This window comes from Peromyscus leucopus, chromosome 7 (assembly GCF_004664715.2).
Source record: "Peromyscus leucopus breed LL Stock chromosome 7, UCI_PerLeu_2.1, whole genome shotgun sequence".
Classification (NCBI taxonomy): Eukaryota; Metazoa; Chordata; class Mammalia; order Rodentia; family Cricetidae; genus Peromyscus; species Peromyscus leucopus.
In genome coordinates, this window is record NC_051069.1 from 67,397,896 (window position 1) to 67,419,965 (window position 22,070).

At 42.9% G+C, this 22,070-nt stretch overlaps 1 protein-coding gene across 1 annotated transcript in view; it reads left to right on the plus strand.

The window, feature by feature from the left end:
- Positions 1-14,851, plus strand: part of LOC114687986 (glutathione S-transferase alpha-4-like) — a 36,414-nt gene extending 21,563 nt beyond the window's left edge. The window contains exons 2-3 of the mRNA XM_037208229.1: positions 9,365-9,496; positions 14,698-14,851. Coding sequence (XP_037064124.1) covers positions 9,365-9,496; positions 14,698-14,820 — 255 coding nt within the window. The 3' untranslated portion in view covers positions 14,821-14,851. The remainder of the gene's footprint in view (positions 1-9,364; positions 9,497-14,697) is intronic.
- Positions 14,852-22,070: the final 7,219 nt, after the last annotated feature.

Genomic DNA, 22,070 nt, shown 5'->3' on the forward strand with positions numbered 1-22,070 from the left:
TCGCTCGCTAAGTGCATCTTTGAGTCATACATTACCCATATATCGCAATAATTACACTGACGAGATGGCGTCTAACGCTTTATCTCGCAGCAGGTCCCTAAATGGTTGAAAAGGATTGGGATGCTCCAGCTAGAACACAAGTGCGAGAAGAGACCCATCCATACAACGAATACCAATCCCATAGAAGCGGCAGAGTAACAAAACCTAATAGTATGAGAGCGAAAGGAGCCTGAAGGGGAAGAGACAATATACATGGTCAAGGCTACACTCCAACTGTTATCAGTTCACTCTATCTAGCAATTATATAACACCAAAGTTATTACTAAGCTCAGGTCTTACAATGATATTGGAATATGCGCATCCTATATCAATATCCGGACAAAAACTGAACAGTTTTGGAAGTAGTAAGGGAGATTGAAAAAAGAGGGACAGGTGCTAGGTTATAGCCGAAAGGAATAACAATGCACTTGATGACAGAAAATTACTGAGACAACCCAAAAACTCCCATTATATTACTCATACCACTCGCTCGTTTGGTTATACACATCGTTTCATTATTATTGTCGTAGTCTGGATCAATCTAGTGCTCTTATTCGTTCTCGGATATTTCGGCATATGCCTAGCAAGGTTGATGTCCTCCAGGACACTTGACCTAGCTTACGGTAATTTATAATGTGATGTGAATTGTGTCGCAAGTTAACCCTGACAGTTCAAGGAGCCGAACACAAAGCTTGTAATGGACAGTATAAACTTTCATATGTTTGCGATATCAAAACTTGATTATACGTAGATTAATCTGCAAAAACTCTAGCCATACATCATCATCTTGTGTGCTGAGAGATATTACTTTGAGTGGGGAGCCTTAGAGGCAGGGGCCAAGTAAGTGTGAGGGCATGGTTCTCTGAGTCTGGGCCTTGAGGGCTGCGCTTCGCGCCAGCATAGGACCTGCACTCCATAGTCAGGCGGCAATCGAGGATTTTCGGGTTTTGATGAAACATTTTTGTGAGAGTTTTGGAGAATAGGCCACCCTGAGGACCTCATATACAACGTGTCATTCATCAACTCTTCTCGTAGTTAACATGTAGACCAGAATTCTAAGAGTGAAGCAGAACAGTAAGTACTCCACAAGCCTCAGATCCAGATACTAGTACCCTTCCTACGCATCACAGCGCGCTCCTATGGCTGAAATTAGCCAAACTCCCAACCCAAGCGCTTTCAGCCTCGAGAAAAGATAGGACCCCATTGCTGATGAGAGGCCTGAGATCAGTAATCGATCAAGTAAGATGTACACTGAGAGGATAAGAAGAAAAGCTGTAAGAGAGAAGTATAAGTATGTGTAAAAGATATTAGAAAAGATTGGAATTGATGTGATTTAGTTTAGGTATTTTTTGTTATGCGATAACTGAAGTAAAAGAACCAATAGAATAATCTGTTGCTGAATAAAGGTGCATAGATAAGCGTATATATAGAGAAAGAAGTAAGAAGACATAAGGAGAATAGTAAAGTGAAATAATAGATTATAGAAAGTGGATGAAGATAATATAAAAGAATAGTTTGGTTTTCAAGAAAATGATAGATAAGATGATAGATCCTGTAAGAATGTGTTGAAATGGTAAAATTTATGTTTATTTGCTATAAAAATACATACAAATCAAGATGAAGACTAGATTATTCTGGGGGCATCTCCATCTACATGTAAGATTTTCATCGTCTATGGCGATAACAATGGATGCTCAACCACTGAGGGCTATAAGATGACCCCAGCCGGTGGTTCTTAGTTATAGTAAGAAAGATGCTTCCATATTAGGAAACCTCCAAATAACCCTGTTTTCACCTCAGAATTAAGTAGAAGTTATCTCCCAAGCGAGTCCTTCCATTCTCATTAAGATAATAGGTTAGTAGCTATGAGAAGATAGGAAACGCATCACATGACTGAAGGTACAAAAGACATCAGTGAGCAGCCTATTGTATGAGGACAGTTCTCTTAAGTTATTCTCTCACAGTCTTAGCGATTACTTCACACGCTGTCACCACCCATTGAAATACAGATGGCAGGATTAAGCCCAATTCCGATGGGTACCTCAATAAATTCAGTGCATGTTGATATTTCTGTCGCAGCTGGTATTTGCATAGTGTGCGCTATGCACTTTTGTATTCAGATGATGTTTTTTAAGTCTCTAAGTTGTTCCTTACTCAACCTCTAGACCAATCATAATTCCACTCTATGACAAGCCCTCTCCAAGGGTCTATCGCTTACTGCGCGCACTCTAGTTCATCGTTAGTCACATACATCCTTTCACTTCACCCGCATTAAGACACTTATGTTCCAGAAGCCTGGGTACATAGTATCACCTCGCGTAGATCTCGTCTCTAAGAGCATATCGCACTCTCCTAAGAATGGAAGATTTTGGGCTTGAGTAGAATCCAGACCCCATCTTTGCTCAATACCACTATGCCAATTTCTCTCCAGGGTTGCTAAATAATGCCGTGCACTGAAAGGCCCCGTTACCTTTGCTTTTGTTGTTTTATTTTTTCTCTTCTCTATAATGAGCTGAGGCTGAGTCAATAGGCTTCAGCGGCCATGTGTATTTTCAAGAGACGACGTCCTTTTCCCCCGACTGAGGTTTCTCTTATTAATCCCCAACCACAACTGAACTACAGAGGCATCAAGTGTCCATAGGGAGATCCTATGGTATGTGTGTATTAAGGATGTGGACAATGGATATGACATGATGTTAGCTCTCTGGCTTCTCTGTGAACCATGGATCTGACTAAGATGTACGCTGTGATTCTCATAGCAAACCCCCTGCAGGTGCACAAATAAGGAGGAAATCCTTCTATGGTGATTGCGGGACTCCGGTGACTCTCCAGAACAGCAAGACACATCTAACGGATATGTGCGGCAACGGAGACGACGCTGACGCTACTAACTTATCGCCAGCGTTACCGTATGACTTAACCTGTCTGTTTATGAAAACGGTCAGCCTTGATTATTGTGCCATAATATGTCAGAAGCGAGTCTAAAGAATGAGTGGTTCAAAAGACTCAGGAGTGACTTAGAAGAGCCCCTTATCATCGAGGTTAGGTGAGAAAGCAGAACCTGCTGCCCTGTCTTGGAACCTGAGAACTTGAGCATTTGATTCATCTTGGGGGTGTGCGCTCGAAGAAGTGCGAGATAAGAGAGAGACACCAAAACTCCTGTGAAAGCCTGTTCCATCCTGGCATCGGTGCTTACTGACGGAACATGCCTAAGTGGGCAGCTAATGCACCCGCAATATCCCCTATTACAGTTAGGCAGACATAACAATAAATATAAAATATAAAGCCTGCGTATGCAGGATGAGTGGCACAAATACACCGCCATTCTAATCCACCAGCACATGGGAAGCGTCAGTCAGACGAGAGCAGGAGCCATCTCTTGCTCAGAATTACATAAGGCAGCTCTGTGTTCTAGACAGAGCCAAGCGCGGAGAGATCCGAAGAAGAAAAAGACGCAGCAAGCTATTATACAAAAGATAACAAGCAGGTATTGAAGCATAACCCTTGTGTGCAAACAAACCACAAACCGTAAAGCAATATACAAAAAAGACTTCTATTTAGCGAAGGTTGAACTGCGCGCAGACATGGCCTCAAAGAGGTGAGTAGAGAAAAGCTACCCGACTGCTCTTTCACTCAGAAAGCGTTTTGCGCGTGAAAGGTTTCTTGAGTTTGCACAGCCATAACACTACTAGGTGTTGCTCACAGAGTGAAATCTGAAGTCACATTTATTGGACAGACATCTCCTGTGTGCCTACTTTCTGACTCCATGTTTCCAGGATGAATCCTCGAACTAACTATTCTATCTTTAACCGAATTATACATACAGTACTGGTGAATATGTCATGAAAAAGATACGGGTGCACCAGACCAGTAGTCAAAGAGGGCGCTCAGGGTCCATTGATTTCCAATTACTGTATAAGAAGGTCAATCATTGTTTAAGTATGAGTGATAAAATATAAAATAGAGAAGGTCCTTTAAAGCAAGAAAATTAACCTCAAACCCGCCGAAGTTAATGCATCGTCAATTTTTATTGTTTGTAAATAGCCCATTGATCGGCGCGGTTTTATGGAATGTGCTGGCGTACACAAGAAGCATTCTTAGCTTAGAATATATTGTCGCTAAGGATAATAGATCGCAGTTATGCTCTTAGCCGAGAGGGTATAATGCTTCTATCTGGGCTCAATATCTGAGGCTAGTGCATAGCGACTCAACACTCCTGCTCATCATCGCTTTGGGTCTTCAATAGATAGTGAAATGAACAGCGCTCAGCAACTGCTAGCCTTCCAAGCACACACTGACCACCTTTGTCCTATGCTGTCATTTGCATTCTTCCTATCAGAATATGTCACAGAACGCTACTAATCGTCTCAGAAACCGGTAAAGCCTCCACCAATAGAAACATCTGCCACTCCATATGAGTAGTTGATAAGTACCTGATGTCAACTTGCTTGCCATCATATGATACTTAGTCAGTATGAAAGTGAGGTAAGACAATATTACACAGGTATCAGCTGCGTTTTATATTTAGTATTGAATCTATATTCCGAGAATAACATTTATCTTGCAAGGTACATTAAGCTATATGCCTTACACTATTCCTGTAATTTTCATTTTTGTAGTGGCTTTTCGATGGGACATGGTTTCTAACTGCATGGAGCATAGTTGATTCTCCCGTCAGTGCTAAGTAGATATGTGAAACTCTCTGGGTCCATCAGGTGTGGCGCTATTTGGAAAGGATTAATGAGGTGAGCTGTCGGACGAGAAGATCTGTGCTTGCCATACTGGTAGTGGCAGCTCTTGGAGGTCTGGCCCTCATACGAAGCTCCATGTCAAAAGCCCAGAGTTCATCCTACTGCATCTGCATGCCTGTACGGATCTGACCTGCGACTGTCGAACTCCCCATCTAGTCTGTTCTCATCAGCCACAGATGTTTTGCTTAGCAAATCCAGCACTGATCTCCCCACCCATGATGGCGACTCAGACCACTTCTAGACCCAAGCCAGCGTGTGAATAAGCCAAGCCCTTTCTATTAAAATGAATGATAACCACCTTTAGATGGAGTTCCTTTAATTGTTGTCTTTGTGTAGCTCTCTTCAGATAGCAATTATGAGAAATTGTACGTAAGAGCAAACTATGTTTGAAATCTTCTGGATAGATAGTAATTATTTGATCCATTGCATTGGTTTATGCTCCTACTTATAGGGATCACAAACCACAAATTAACATTACGAGATGACACCACTATCCTCTCTTGGCTACACCTGAGATAGCTTAGTCACTTGTGTAGAGTGTTCTCAGTGTAATTAAGCTAAAAAATTGGAAATAGTAGGAATCCAACGTCAATTCTCTGATCATTGTTTATGTTATAAATCCACCACCACGTCCAGATGTTGGCTAATTTATGTCATAAAGGAGAAAGATTCTGGTGATTCGTGCCCACTGTCTTAATCTCAAAGTTCTGAGATCATTAACCAGGTGCCTGTTGGACACCTATTGTCTGTTTGTAATACTTTTGATAAACCTTCGCAGATTCCTTTGTACTAGCAATGCAATATAGCCTTTGATCTTAACTTAAGACTACTGCTGACTAGTTCGTCTCTTATGACGCCCAGGATAAGAAGGTCTAGAGCTGGGAGGAGAACAGCTTATAAATCTTAAGGAAGTAATGGATTCCTAATCTAGAAAAAAAGAAGGGTCCTAGGAGAATCCGGGAGAGTGCAACAAGAGATTAAATCAGTGAAGGGATGAGAACACTCATAATCGATAGAAACGAATTATCCTGTTCTGTGTTTATTATAAGCAATGAGGACCTTCTCACGTACAGCCATATGAAGTGCACAACTAGAAATAGGTGTTCACACATACTTGAGATAATTCTCACTAGCCCTCCAGATTATTCTGGTAGAGGTTACATAAGCCTTATGCCTTTAAATTAAAGAAAACATAGAGGAAGAGACATTTTAATAGGAATCTTTTTAAAATTGGAGACTTGTGTTAGCTATTTCAAGTAGAGTAATCAGCAATTTAGCTTACATTGGGTAAGTAGGCAGGAGCGGATGGATTCTTCAACGCCAACAATCTGTGTCCAAGAGTTCTCCAGCCCCTACCTATTACAGGCAGGGTGAGTGTGTCCAGTGGTATGCTAGTTATTGGGAAGACCCTCTGGCGGTCCCCGTGTGTCAAAGGAGGTCCACATCAAACTTCAAAGGTATACGTGTAGGATATAATGTGTGAAAAACTAGAAGAAGCAGATATGGAGCTCTGTTGCAACGCTCTCCTCAGTGCTTCTAGTAGAATGGGATGACTGTTGATGCCATGGGTAGCAAATGTTCAGTGTGCCTATGTCGACAAGGCTATCCGTTGCACTATAGATCATAAGTTAATGGTCATCTAGCTGCTCTAGTAGCTATCTGCCGCTTAATAACTCGCTCAAGATTGTATTAAGCAGGCCCATGTTCTCTCACCCCATTCTTACCCCAAAGCATTTAATAGAATGAATAATTGATTAGTTGGATTCAGAATATGCTGGTTGGCAAATAACTCGAATATATACGACTTACAAGCACTCTTAAATTAGATACAATAGACATAGGGCATCCTTTGATATCTGATTAATAGGAATTGGTCTCACTCTTCACTCACCATTTAGTTCATCACGCCTTCCCTCTTGTCTTTTTGTCCCTTACACTCTGTCCCTATATTGAGAATCTCTCATTCTACATGTTGGTCTTCCTGTTGCGGAACTACGGAACTAATCTCTCAGGTTCAGACCGCGTTGTGACCTACCCATATGGAAATGACCTACTTACAAAGCTCAAATGCCTCGTTTCCACAAAGTCCTCGGTAGAGGGTCTTGAAAGTTTGCTTGAATTGGTCTCCATCATTGAGTTGTACTCAGGTCCAATTTACTTGGCCACCTCACTGACGACTCCAATCAACGTTGACTTAGAGTAATTTCCAACTTCCAGATTGATCGCATGTCATAGTTAAGGAACTCACTCAAAATCAAGACAGCAGTCGTATGCTGACTGTATAGCTTCATATTAGTAACAAGTAGTTATCCAATCAGACAATGTCAGCACACAGACTTATTAGTATGTGTGAAATACTGACCTCTTTATCTATCTATCTATCTATCTATCTATCTATCTATCTATCTATCCATCCATCTATCATCTATCATCATCTATTTGAGACAGGCTCTCATACTGTACCCTAGCCTAGCATCATACTTAACTATGACTATAGTCCAAGCTGGCCATGGCCTCATCCTCCTGTCTCCTTCTAAGTACGTGATTCCACCTCTCTTCATTCATTATATAGAATATTCTCTACACAAAGACTCTCCCAAGCCAAATGCAACAGGGCACTCCTGTATGTAGGTGGACTTTTCTTTCCCGCCCGCCAGTTTCCAAATAACCAACATGGATATACTTAATATTAACTATAAATGCTCAGTCAATAGCTCAGGCTTATTAACAACTAGGTCTTACAACTTAAATTAACCCATTTCTATTCATCTATATGCTGCCACGTAGGTCATGGCTTTACCTGTCCTTCAGCATGTCTTTCTCCCTCTGTATCTCCTGGCAACTCTTCTGACTCCGCCCTTCTTTTTCCTAGATTTCTCCTAGATTTCTGTCTCTCCCAGCCAATTTCTTCCTGCTATAGACTAGTTAGCTCTTTATTAACCAATGAGAGTAATACATATATACAGTGTACAAAGATTGTGCCACAGCACCTGTATTCTCAGAACTTTGGAGATAAGACAGTGGAGAACACAGATCTTTCTCCTTTATGACATACTTAGTTACTCTGGAGTGTGGTTTATATAAGCAATGAAGAGAAATGCTTTCTTTTTATTTAGTAATTAAAAATAATTACTTAGTGTACTCAAAGAGGAGAATTAGTGTGTTATTAGTATTATTTTGGTTTTATCCTATAAGTAGCACCATGATACTATTTTCTATCCAAGATTTCAACATGTTTGTCTTAGTCAATGTTCTATTGCTCTGAAGAGACACCAAGACCATGGCAACTCTTATAAGGGGAAACATTTAACTGAGGCTGGCTTACAGTTTCAAAGGTCTAGTCCCCATCATGGTGGGGAGCATGGTGGAATGCAAGCAGACATGGTGCTGGAGAAGTAGATGAAGAGTTCAACATCTGGATCCACAGGCAGCAGGAAGAGAGAGACTCTGGGTTTTGAATGAGCTTTTGAGACCTCAAAACCCACCCCCAGTGACACATTTCCTCCAACAAGGCTACCCCTCTTAATCCTTTCAAATAGCGCCACTCCCTGATGACCAAGTATTCAAATCTACTAGCCTATGGGAGTCATTCTCATCCAAACCACTACAATGTTTATTGTGCTTAGTTTGTTTCAAGATCTTATTCCGAAATATAGACTATAAACAGAAACTGTGAGTATTCCTCATCACCAAAAGATAAGTGCAAGAATTGGTTTCATATATTTCCACCCAGTTTTTTAAAATATAAATAGAAGTGTTTTCTTTTCATTTATAGATAATTGTAGTTATATTGAAGTTACTTAGGCTACTGTTTTATCACTTAGAAGATTTTTCCAAAGCAGAATTTCTTGGTAACTACTACTTGGCATTAACAAATGTCAATACTGTTACTTTCTTGCTTAAGACCTTTTTTTTTTTTCATTAAAAAAAATTTATTTTATATGTATGAATATCCTGCCTGCCTGCATGTCTGTGTATCATGCATGCATCCAGTGTCCATGGAGACCAGAAGAGAGTGTCAGATCTCTGGAACTGGAGTTATAGAATGTGCATATGCTGTCACTCACTGAGTTACTTACCAGACCCTTTCCCAAGTTCTTATATGTATTATTCCCTCTTTGTGGCGTTAACCATATTTTATGTATTGCTACTCAAAGCTAACTCTGTTATCTTTTTATATTTGCTTTCCCTTGGGTGCTGAAAAATTAACTTTTTGCAGGTTTGGCCTTCTAAATCCATCGGTGGCTGATTTTGATTTGTGTTATAGCAGCTGGGCTCTCAATAATTCTAGCTCCCATGTGTCCCTGTACTGGTGGGTACAGTTTTCCTTTACTTCCTCCACACTTTTCAGAAAGTGTCAGTCCTTCACCACATAAGGGTCTTCATAACCCTGACTCATTCCCAAAGGGATCACATCAGTTCATGGTACGTGCAAGAGGGCTGGCTTCATCCGTTCTTGCTAGTTCTGGAGATCACCCCCCAAAAAGAAGATTCCTCAGTGAGGCTCATAGTACAAGCATTCAAACAGGCAAATCATCACTACTTCCATTCAAATATGTTTTTCTTTTCTGTAGATTTTAAAAGACCACGGGGAAGCTTTTCTTGTTGGCAACCAGCTCAGCTGGGCAGACATTCAGCTCTTAGAAGCCATTTTGATGGTGGAGGAACTCAGCCCTCCAGTGCTGTCCGACTTCCCTCTGCTGCAGGTAGGATGCTCATCGGCGCAGACGCGAAGCCCAGGGCGATGCAGCTGGAACCATGCCCGCAATAATACGTGTCTCCAAGCCAGACTTAAAACTTAAGAGAAACTGTCTCAAAAAGCATTGTTTTATTCACTCTGGTTACTTAGTCACACTTACATTATAGGCTGTAACTATATGATGGGAAAACAGGTATTTGAGGTTCTAATATGAACATTTAAACTGCTGGGGTATGTAGCTCAGTGGTTGAGTACATGACCCACATGTATGAGGTCCCAGATTCAGTCCCTGGTTGTTGCAAAACAAATAATAAACATCCAGGACTTTCTTTCTTTCTTTCTTTCTTTCTTTCTTTCTTTCTTTCTTTCTTTCTTTCTTTCTTTCTTTCTTTCTTTCTTTCTTTCTTTCTTTCTTTCCTTCCTTCCTTCCTTCTTTCTTTCTTTCTTTTCTTTCTTTCTTTCTTTCTTCTCTTTCTTTTTTTCAGTACTCTTAAAGTTGTTACTTGCAACAGCTGTCTTGGTTTTTTCATCCTGGCTCCTATCAGATGACGGTGTCTGCTTTTAATGGTCCTGATGCTGGGTCAGTTCTCGGTTACATTGCCTCAGCTTGCGCGAAGCATCCTACCATTGCCACACTTACTTGGCCCCTGCTCTAGCTCCCCATATTTCTCTCAGAACCATTAGGTTTTGTCTGTTAAGAACAATGTTTTCCTTGGTTTCTCCACATGTGTCTTACTGGGTAGACAAACCACATTTAAGGCAGGTCCCATGCCCAGCAGCAGATGGCCAACACAAAACAAACTCAGTGGTAGTTTTGGAGTTTTTTTTTTTTTTTTTTTTTTTTTTCTTTTTACCTTACTAGTCTTTTGCCTATATATTATGGTTTCCAATTTTGAGTTTTTATGGGTTTTGTTCATGTGTGTGTGCATGTATATGTGTTTCTCCTGCTCTCTCTTTGTTTTTTTTTCCTTTGTTTGTTAGTTTGTTCTTTTTTGTTTTATTGCTGTTTGTTTTTTATTTGCCTTTTGTTTGAGAGAGAGAGAGAGAGAGAGACAAGGTGTAGAGTTGGATAGGTGTGGAGGATCTGGAAGGAAAGAGGAGAAACCACAATCTGAATATATTATGTGAAAATAACTTTATTTCCAATAAAAAATTTTAAAGGGGATTAGTTATCATTTTAATGTGAAGAGTTTCAGGTACTCTGAATTATAAATTAAAATGTGCATTGTAAAAAAAAGAACAGCATTTCTTCCTTCTTGCTACAAAAGAAAAGGTGTGTTCGTGCACCTACACTATCTAAACCAAAAGGTGAAAAAGACCTCTAATCTTACAAGCCAAATGTTATATACCTATCACTTTGTATTTTTCCTAAAAGAGGATTATACTAAATATTGACTTTGTGGTCTGTTTTTAATGATCTTTTCAATAACCATGAATATATCTGTATGTCAACAAATATTCTTCTATGGTATAATATTATTTATTTTCATTGAGCAATAGAACCATGCCATTTAAAACAAACAAACAAACAAACAGAGCGGAGCCATATAAAAAAGGCACAAGTTGAGAAACCCAGTCTCTACAATGGCCCCGTCTTCCTGTCCCCATTGTCATTTTTCTAGTTTCCTGTGTGTTCTCTCTGTGTTCCTACTTATGAAGACATGAGCAAATTTGCATATGTATTCTTATCCTGGCTATAGTTTTCTTACATAAAACATGGAGCGGAAGATACTCTTTTCTGTGCATGTGTGTCTGTGTGCCACATGTGTACAGATGCCCTCAGAGGCTACAAGAGGGAGCTGGGTCACCTAGACCTGGAATTACAGATGGGTGTGAGCCCACACACCGGTGCTGAGAATCAAACCCAGGTCCTCTGGAAGAGCAGTCAATGCTCTTAACCACTGGACCAACTCTCCAGTCCCTTTGTTTTTATCTTTGTAAACAAAAAATGCTTTTGAGATATATTTCTCCATCTATCCATTTAGATAACTCCCCTTTCCTTTCATGTGTTATATTTAGAGTTCCAGGCTTAAATGTCCTATAAGAATTTTATACACACTTGCATAGACACACATGCAGACACATGAATCCCCCTGCACACACATGTGACTGGCATGAAACCTATCATTTTGTATTTTCCAAAAAATAGAATTAGACTAAATACTGTTCTGTGGACTGTTTATGAAACTTTCTACAGTAATCATTAAATATTTTTATGTATGCATTTTTATATATGTAGCCATTTCCTTTTTTTATTTACTCTGTTGCTTTAAATGCACCTTTATCAAATTTATTTTTGACAGTTCCTTTCATGTGTATAATACTTTCTGATTACTCTCATCCCTGCCCTCTCCCATCCCTCCTCTGTCCTCATCAACCCTCTCCACAAGTCCCTTTGTTTTGCTTTGTGACTACTGAGTTTAACCAGGGTCATCCCCATGAGCATGGGTGTAGGGCGGTCCGCTGGAGCATGGGGGGCTCACCAGCGACCACATAACCGAAGACAACAATCCCCCTCCCCAAGCATCTCTCAGTCCTCTACCATTCATGACTGACTGTTGACAGGGACAGTCCCCCATCCCTTTATTTATTTTTTTAGATAGGGTCTCACTGTGTAGCCCTGGTTGGCCTGGAACTCCCAGACTTCCACTTGACTGTGCCTCCTGAGTGCTTGGATTAAGGGCATGTGCTATCACACCTGGATCACTTTCCCTTCCATTTTTAAAAATCTCTCTTTTTTTAAATGTATGTTTGCCTGTATGTAAATCTATGTATCATGTACATGCAATGCCCAAAAGAAGACAGAAGAGCATATTGGATTCCCTAGGACTGGAGTTACAGATGGCGGTGAGCTGCCACGTGGGTGCTGGGAATTAAAACTTGGTCTTCTGGAGGAGCAGCCAGTGCTTTTAACCTCCGAGATGTCTCTCCAAGCTTCAGTCATTTTCCCTGTTTTGAAGACACAGGTTATTTACAAATTGTCACTTCGTTAGAATTCTTCTAGCAATTTCTGTTTTTTGTTATTGTTTTTTGTTTTGTTTTTTAAAATTCTATGTGTCTTCTACATCACGTATCTTAATCTTATCATTTCCCTGACCCTTCCCATCCAGCTTCCGCCCCAGCACACCCCTCAAATAAAACAAAATTTAAGATAAAAAAAGAAAAGAAAATTTAAAAAGGAAAAAAACTTAAGAATCTCATCCTGGAAGCTGCAGTGTGACACAGTGGGTCACACTGTGAACTTCTTTGTCCATTCATCTTTCTTTGCAAGTGGTCATTGCAAAGAGTCATTGGTCTGGTTTGAGGCCTCTGGTTTCTACTACCCTGTCGATCGATACTGGGCCCACTCTAGGGTTCCTCCTGGATGTCCTGTTGTTGCCCTGTGTTGTGGAGATCCTGTAGCTTTGGGTCTGCAGGTCAGGTCCCTTCATGTGCTCCAGCAGATCATAAATGAGGTGAGCCAAGTCATATCCTTGGGTCTGGGCCCCGGCAGCTGTAGGGTTGGTCCGCCGGATGTGAAATGGGGACAGCTCTCCTATGCTTACAACTTCCGGGCTGGCTCACCCATACCTGCACTAACGAGGTTGACTCTATTGTGCTGCCCTGGTGTGGTTCGGGTTGTTGTTGTTTTTTAGACAGGGTTTCTCTGTGTAACAGGCCTGACTGTCCTGGAACTCGCTCTGTAGACCAGGCTGGCCTCAAACTCAGATCCGCCTGCCTCTGCCTCCCGAGTGCTGGGATTAAAGGTGTGCGCCACCATTGCCCAGCAACTATTTCTCTCTCTAAATATATTTATATATTCTAGAGTTATGTTAATTATTGACAGTCATTTTGGAGATAACCACTGAAGCATGTTTAAAATGTTCAGGTAAAATCTTGGCCTTCTCATAGAAATTTGAAAAGAAGCCTTTTTGTAGCTTTGCAAGTGACAAAAAGGCAGAACCTGAGCTGAGGAGAGGGCGGAAGAGAATCCAGGGAAAGAACAGGAAGGCCGGCTTTGCTAAGCACTAGCGTGAGAATAGACAGAGGATCCTTTCAAAGGTGAAAAGTTAATTACGACTGGCTCAGCCTGAGGCTGAAGGAGGATTACCATTTTGTGTAGCTAGGGGCCAGGCTGGGTGATTGCCTGAGCAGGGTGCCCGAGTGGAGACCAGTCCAGGACACCGGAAGCTCCAGGTCAGAGTGCACCCAGCCTGTGCCTTCTTCCAGATCCCACAGCTGGACTACCTCGTAAACACCTGGTAGGAAAAGTGCAAGCCTACCCTTCTACCTTTGTTCCTTTCCCTGTATTACTTCATGCCAGCTCTCGGAGTTAACTATACATAAAGAACATTCTCATGAGCTCTAGTTGCTCTCCAGAGGATGCAGGTTCGGTTCCCAGCCCTCATGGTGGCCCACAACCAGCTGTTAACGCTAGTCCAAAGGAATTCAGTGCCCTCTTCTGGTCTCTGAGGGAATTGCGTGCATATGGGGCTCAGACCTGCATGCCAGTAAAACAGTCAAACATACAAAATAATAAAAGCATTTTTTTTTAAATTATAGATGAAGAGCCCTTTCTAAATCTAACAGATATAGTCAGGGACTAAAACAACAAATCCCTAAATTTAGAACATCAGCACAGGGAGTACCATGCTTCTAGCACAGGAGGACCATGGTCCTCCCGGGAGGGTCTGGTGGTTCTCGAAGGGTCAGGTGCTCCTTGGAGGTGAGGGTGCTGCCCAGAGGGTGTGGTGTTCCTTTGAAGCCAAAGTGTTTGTCGGAGAGCATGATGTTCCTCTGAGGTGAGGCTGTTGCTGGGAAGCCAGCTCCTGAAGGCTCCCAAGGGAAGACTCCGGATGGCACACTCAGCTGAGGCCACCGGCTGGCCCTTGCTAACTGTTCCAGCACACTCTCTGTTACAGTTTCTTTGCTCACACCCTTATGTATTCCCATTTAATAAATTCCTAGAACAAAACTCAACAGGCCAAAGAATACAAACATGGAAGGGCTTTTTAATATGCTCTGACCATGTCTACACCTTTTTAATAAGACATTTCAACCCATGCCAGGAAAAGACAGCAAACACCCCAAGAAGTTAGTTCAGCACCAACACCCTGGCCTTCAATGCTAAAGGCCTGAGCACCCTACCCCCCCCCCCCCCGTGAAATTCTGATTTCTTGATGATTGTGACAGTTAGTGAGCTCCTGACATCCCTGTTTCTTGTTTCAGGCATTTAAGACAAGAATCAGCAACATTCCTGCAATTAAGAAGTTTCTGCAGCCCGGGAGTCAGAGGAAGCCACCCCCAGATGACCACTATGTTAAGGTGGTCAGGGACGTCCTGAAGTTCTAGTGGCAGCAGATGTTAGGCTACAGCCAGGATCCAGTCGCAGCATCGCCATAGGCCAGCTACGGAGCAATCCAGAAGCAAAGGATGGATCCCAGGAGTCTTTGGATGCAGTAGAATATTTTTTAAGGGGTGTTATTTTTGTTTATGTTGCTTTTGTTTAACTCTATGAAGCTGTGTTCCTGTGCCTGTGTAAAACTCCTGATGGTCTAATAAAGAACTGAATGGCCAATAGCAAGGCAGGAGAAAGGATAGGCGGGATTGGTAGGCAGAATGTATAGAGGGAAAATCTGGGAGAAGAGCTAGATCTAGCAGCCAGAGAAGGAGGAGGGCTCCAGGGGCCAGCCACACAGCTGCATAGCAAGCCACGGAGAAAGAGTAAAATTTACAGAAGTTAGAGAACGGGAAAAAGCTCAGAGGCAAAAGATAAACTGGTTAATTTAAGGAAAGCTGGCTAGAAACTAAAACAAGCTAAGGCCGGGCATTCATAAGTAAGAATAAGCCTCTGTGTGTGTGACTTATTTGGGAGCAGGGTGGCGGACCCCCCCCCCAAAAAAAAAAAAAAAAGAAACCAAAGAGCCCAAACAGCCTCAACAACATTCAGCGACACATGTCATCAATAGCAGATGCCAGTGAAACACAGTGAAAAGCTATTCTGTTTGGTAAGGGGTTTGTTTTAAGCTTGTCAGCTGGGGATGACAGTCTTCGAGTGTCATGAAGCTGGAGTTCCTTATGAAGATGTGGTAGGCAGACAGACATATTCAGGACACTGAGCAGCTACATGGGGCATTGTCCGTGTCTGTATAAAGATCAGGATGGGAGCTGGGGAAAGGGAGACTGCAGACTTGGGGGCAGAGGATCCCATCAATACCTACACTGGTTTCTGAGAACTGGGGGTTGGAGATAAGGACGGACAATACCGGGAATAGCTGTGCTGTCTAGTAAGCCCTCTGCTGAAGTGGGAGTATAAATCACGTCTGCCACACTGTTTTGAAACCCTATTAAAAGAAAAGAACCCTGGACACCAGGCAGCCCCCTTCCAGCTACCAGAGCCCCTGAAGCTTGGGTTTAGCTTTGCCAAGACAATCCCAGAGACCAGTGGAGTCAACCCCAAACCAATGCAATGCTTCCTTAAGTTGAACAAAAGCTCCCTTGGGTTTGAAGTTCCTTCTTTAAATGCAACTATTACGTTGCCGAGTCACGTGTTAAAGCTGGACCCTATGCAGGTTCATTTAATGGGAATGGAGACCTGGTGATGTTACAAGAGCAATTGCGTAACTTTTGGTGGCCTCTCTGATCTGGAAAGTTTCCTTCCTTCCTTCCTTCCTTCCTTCCTTCCTTCCTTCCTTCCTTCCTTCCTTCCTTCCTGTGTGTGTACATGCTTATGACACAGAGTACATATGGAGGTCGAGGACAGCTTTTGGGAGTCACCCTGAGGGACTGAACTCTGGTCGTCAGGCTTGTTCAAGGACCTCGACCTGCTGAGTAATCTTACCAGCCCTTTCTGTCAATTTCTGATGTATAGCATGCCTTTTCTTGTGAAGTGATTTAATGATTTGGATTTCATTCCATTTCCTTAGGGCCACCACAGAGGACACCCGCACTAACATCACACCCTGCTCCACTCCTTCCTCATCATCTCTTCAGATGAGGGGCTGGTCAACAATTATGACAGCCAGGCCCCTCGGCATACCCCAACCCAGAACACGTGAACATGAGCTAACCCCAGAGTGGTTTTCGGTAGTTGTCAGCTTTGTGTAACTGTAGTGAGTATATAAAGCAACTAATTTACTGAATTCATATCCCTTTCATCATCTTGTCAAATAGTGTACTTCCAGTCATCGTAAGCCAGGGACCACCTGTACCTCTTGATTCTTCCTCCGTGGTTATTTTTTCTCCCCTGCCTGTATGTTGAGAGCCTCATCCAAACAAGCAGACGTTGTTATAGATTTCGAAGGAAAAGCGAACCTCAGAAACGCCGAGAGCATGAAGGAGCTTCTGAGGCTCCACCTCCACTTCTCCATTGTTAGGGTCTGAGCTTTGGACAGAGAAAATAGGGTAGCGAGTCGGCATGACCATAGGAAGGGAGGTTTGGAGTTCAGGAGAGCCTCGGTCCTTTTGAAAGGATGCTGGATAGCAATTCTGTCACTGCCATTGGTCCCTATCTTAGTTAGGGTTTCTACTGCTGAGACGAAACACCATGACTAAAAGATAAGTGGGGACAGAAAGGGTCTCTTTGGCTTATGATTCCCCATTGCTGTCCATCACTAAAGGAAGTCAGGACAGGAATTCCAACAGGGCAGACACCTGGAGGCAGGAGCTGATTCAGACGCCATGGAGGGGTGCTGCTTACTGACTTGCTCTTCATGGCTAGCTCAGCCTGTTTCTTACAAAACCCAGGGTTGGAGCTGATGATGGCCAGCAATGGGCTACGCCTTTCCCCATCAATCACTAATTAAGAAAATGCCCTACCGCTGGATCTTTTAAAAGATTTCTTTATCACATATACAATGTTCTGCCTGCATGTATGCCTGCACACCAGAAGAGGGCACCAGATCTCATTATAAGCCACCATGTGGTTCCTGGGAATTGAACTCAAGACCTGTGGAAGAGCAGCCAGTGCTCTTAACCCCTGAGCCATCTCTCCAGCCCTGGAGGGATTTTCTTAATTGAGGCCCCCTCCTCTTCAAAGACTCTAGCTTGTGTCAAGTTTACATTAAACCAGCCAGCACAGGCCCTCAAATGAATAGTCTCCTGGGTCAAGTATAAAACTCTGGTCTCTTCCTCCTATGGTATGTTCATTGTCTCTGGTAGACAAGATGACACAGAGCTGTCATCCTAACTTGTATCCAGAAGAGCTGCCTAGAATCAGGCAAAGAAAAGTGAGAGAATGCTCACCTCAAGCACCGCCTTTTCCTCTAATATATCCGGGGACAGTGTTTCCTGGACTCTATCTTATGGTATGAGGCTCACGAGTCAGGTCTGGCAACTTCTGCAGGGACAAATGGGTTAGAGAAATCTGAGTATTTACTGAGGGACCACACCCTGTGCATGACCTCTCAGGATTTTCTCCTGTGCAGCTTATCTCATGCTGAATTCGCTCAGGATCCCACGGCGCTCTCCAAGCCATGGCCAGGCAGGGGCATGCATCAGGTGGAAGGAGGGGCAGGGTAATTGTTGTTGGCTTTTTCATTCATACTTATGACAAGTGACTATCCCAGTGATGTGGGAGGTTTGGAAGGCTCACAATGGGACTCCCACATGGCAACCACTCTCAGATGCCGTGAGCAACATGAGACTTACTTTTTGGGAACCTCCCACTTGAAATGATATCCAGCTGGAAGCCTCATTGAAACCACTCTCAGTTTCTTTCCCCAAATGCTCATGGAAGTCACCAGTGTAAACATACAAAGGGCCACCATGAATCTCAATGGGAAATAAAAATATCAAATGAAAGTTCACAGTTAAAGGAACAGTTACATGAAGCCAAAACAAAACTAATTCAGTTGAGAGTTTACCAGATAATTATGCAAGTCTCTTTTTCTGGTGCTGGTGACTGAGCAAGGAAGGACCCTATGTGTACTTGGCCAGTGCCCTACCACTGATGTGAGCCCACGGCACCATAAACATCATTTTTCATCTTTAGTTACTTCAACAAATATTTTGCTCATTTTGAAAGACTGAGACCCATAGACGTTTCATTCTCTCCAACCCCCAAAAGATGGGACATTTTTGTTTCGTCCAAGGGTCCAAAGTAGAGGCTGGTAGCATGAGTTTGGTACAAGTCAGAGCCCTTCTCAACCACATTCATACACAACAAAAACTCCGTGGGAACAATATAAAGGAGAGTCATACACAATATATTTCCTGTTCTCACTCCAACAAGCCATGTGGGAATGGTGTGCTTCCTACCTTGAATGAATAGGGCCATGGCAGGGAGACCATGGACATTAGCAGGCTGGGCCTTGCTCTTAACTTCTGCTAGCTCTCTAGCCTCTTGCCCATGTGTTGCTGGAGGCATGGCCTTCCACTGGAGAGTGGTTATCTTAGTTAATTTCCTATTGCTGTAATAAAACACCATGAGCAAGGCAACTTATAACAAGAGATGTTTAATCTGGGGCTCACAGTTTCAGAAGGGTAGAGTCCATGGCGGGGAATGTGGTGGCAGACAAGTAGGCATGGCATTGGAGCAGTGGTTGACGGCTCCCATCTTGAGACACAACCGTGAGGCACAGAACAAGATACTAAAAATGGCATGAGTCATTTGAAAGCTCGACCCCACTCCGGTGACACCCCCTACAATAGGGTGACACTTCCTAATCCTTCCCAAACAGTTCCACTAACTAGAAACTAAGTATTCAAACATATGAGCCTAGGCAGACCATTCTCACTCAGACCACCACAGAGGTCAACCTGCCCGGGTTTTCACTCTTGGAGAAAATTAGTTCTCCCTCACCCAGTCTATAGCTAGTAGCTACTCAGCTAGGTGTGTGACTCTGTGCCCACCTCACCTCTCTATGCTGGGATTTTGGCTGGCTTGAGTTTGCACAGGTTTCGTGCATGCTGCTACAGCGATGTGAGTTCCTATGTACAACTACCTTGCTGTGTCCAGGAAACATTATTTCCTTATAATCATCCACTGCTTCTCACTATTACAGTCCCCCTGCCTCACTTCTGCAATGATCCCTGAGCTTTGTGTGTGCACGGGGGTGGAGGGGAGGGAGTAAGGGGGATGGTATAGGATGGATGTTCCATTTAGGCCTGAGCATTCTGTGGTCTCTTATTTTTTGCACCTCTGTAGCACGCACGAATCTTAAATGGTCTTATTAATAAAATAAAACCTGAGGCCAGTTATTGGGGTGAATGCTGGAAGGTCAGAGAAGCAGAGCAAGCCACAGCTAATCTCACCTGGCCAACTTCTCAGCTGGTCTTGTTTCCTCAGACTGGAGGCCTCTGAGTCCTCATCCAGAATGGGTCTCAGCTGAACTGCTGCTCAAAAGTCTGAATGCTTAACTAGCCAAATGCTTTTAGTTCCTGGTCCTCACACCTTATGTATCTTTCTGCCTTCTACCATCACTCCCTGGGATTAAAGGCGTGAGTCACCATGCTTGGCTGTATCCTTGAACACATGGATTTCTGCCTAGCTCTGCCTTCCAAGTGCTAGGATTAAAGGCATGTGCTACCACTGCCTATCCTCTATGTTTAATATTGTGGCTGCTCTGTCTCTGACCCCAGATAAGTTTATTAGGGTGCACAATATTTCAGGGAACACAATACCACCACACACCTCGACTAGTTGTAGGTCTCTGTGTTAATCACCAACTACTGCAAGTGCCGAATCTCCTCCGATGAGGGTTGAGAGATGCATGAATATATGGGTATAAGTCATTAGGAATCAGTTTAATACTATGTCCCTTTAGCAGAATCAGAATAGTAGGTTCCCCCTGAGGGCCTATGACCTGTCTAGCCACCAGTTCTTGGCCCAGCAACGGTGCCAGGTATGGGTTTCATCTTGTGGAGTGGGACTTACAGCCAATCGGGAAGTGGTTGGTTACCCCCAGGTTGCTCTTGTCACTACTGTATCAGTGGCTTGACTTGCCAGACTGGTCATTGTTGGGGTTTGGGGACTGGATGGAGGTCCATGTGGAACATCTTTTCTGTAATCCCAACGAGAAGAGCACAGTGGCACACAGCAAGCTTATGGACTTCCAAAAATGTTTTCACAGCAGATTGCCAAATACATTTGAGAACAACCTGTTAAAAGGGAGTTTCGGGCAAATAGCTAACAGAAACAATAGAAAATTGATTATTAAACATAAAGTTTCCAAGATGAAAATGTGACTTGGTTTACTAATGCAGAATCACAGGCACATTCTTTTGTGTGGTAATTCAGTTTGTCAACCTGACAGGATCAGGTGACAAGCCTCTGGCCATGCTATGTGGAATTATGCTTTAATTAGTTCCAGGGGATAAATATGGAACAGTATTTAGAAATCAGCACACAGAATGGGTTGGGCTTCAGAGCAGAGTAGAGGAGCCCTGACTTTAAGCCAGGAGCAGGACCCAACACTCAAGAGTTTGAACCTGGTCAAGTTTCCTTTTCCCTCTGAACTTCAGTGCCCTCATGGACTAACGAGACTATTAGCTCTTTCTTGGGTTGTTTGTAGAAGGGAGGGTCACTCTTAGATATCACAGTGAATCAGGAAAGTGGGTGTGAGCATCGCGCATCGTCTTATCTCTTGGCTTTATTTGTGTTGTCTCTGCAAAACCTATGGCCACCTTTGTCCCCTCTTTGGCCTGTCCTCTGGAAGCTCCCTGTTTGCAACTGGGAAAAGTTACTTATTAGAAAGACAATTGTGATAAAGTGTGAGCACAGCAAAAGTTCATATCCTATTGTAACGTGACCTTCAGTCGATGACTAAGGAATTTCAGTGTTGTGTAATCACTAGGCTCCGGTGTCCCTAACAATTACTCACATAACACCCATTAGTGTAAACTTGACTCTCCCTTTCCTTCTGCTGAATCATGATGGCTCACATTAACTCCCTGGGAAGAGACATGGGCTCTTAAGATGGGTAGAGTATGTTTCTAAGATTTTTTTTTTAACTGTCTAACTTTGAGAATGCTGAATTCAACCTTTTTGTTGCGCGCGCGTGTGTGTGTGTGGTGTGTGTGTGTGTGTGTGTGTGTGTGTGTGTGTGTGTGTGTGTATTTAGAGCCAGTGAAATGGGAAATAGGTACAGTTCTTGCCATGCAAGTCTGATGACCTCAGTGTGAGCCCCAGAATCCAGCTAAAGGTGCAAAGAGAGAGCTGAGGCCATAAAATTGTCTTCTGAACTCCACATGCACATCATGACACACACATAGCATACACGCACAAGCACCCACACACAAATACATAAAATAAATAAATAATTTTAAATGTGGATATTTAAAATATTTTGAGAGTGCTCAAGCAGGACACCTAACATCCACCTATGGCCTCTGCAGGGATGCACATAGGTGTGCACACAGGTGTGCACATGGGCACTTGCACATTTATATGTATAAACACATATTCATACACATGTGTGTACACACACAAAGGCTATATAAAAGAAAAACATAAATTTATGTACAAAAGCAAACATATCAGAGCTCTCAAAAGGGACTCCAAAATTCAGGAAAGCACGGAATGCTATGTTTCAAGCCCTGAAAGTAAATAGATGCCCATCGAAATTTCTATATCCAGGAAAGCCATCCTTTAAATTTGATAG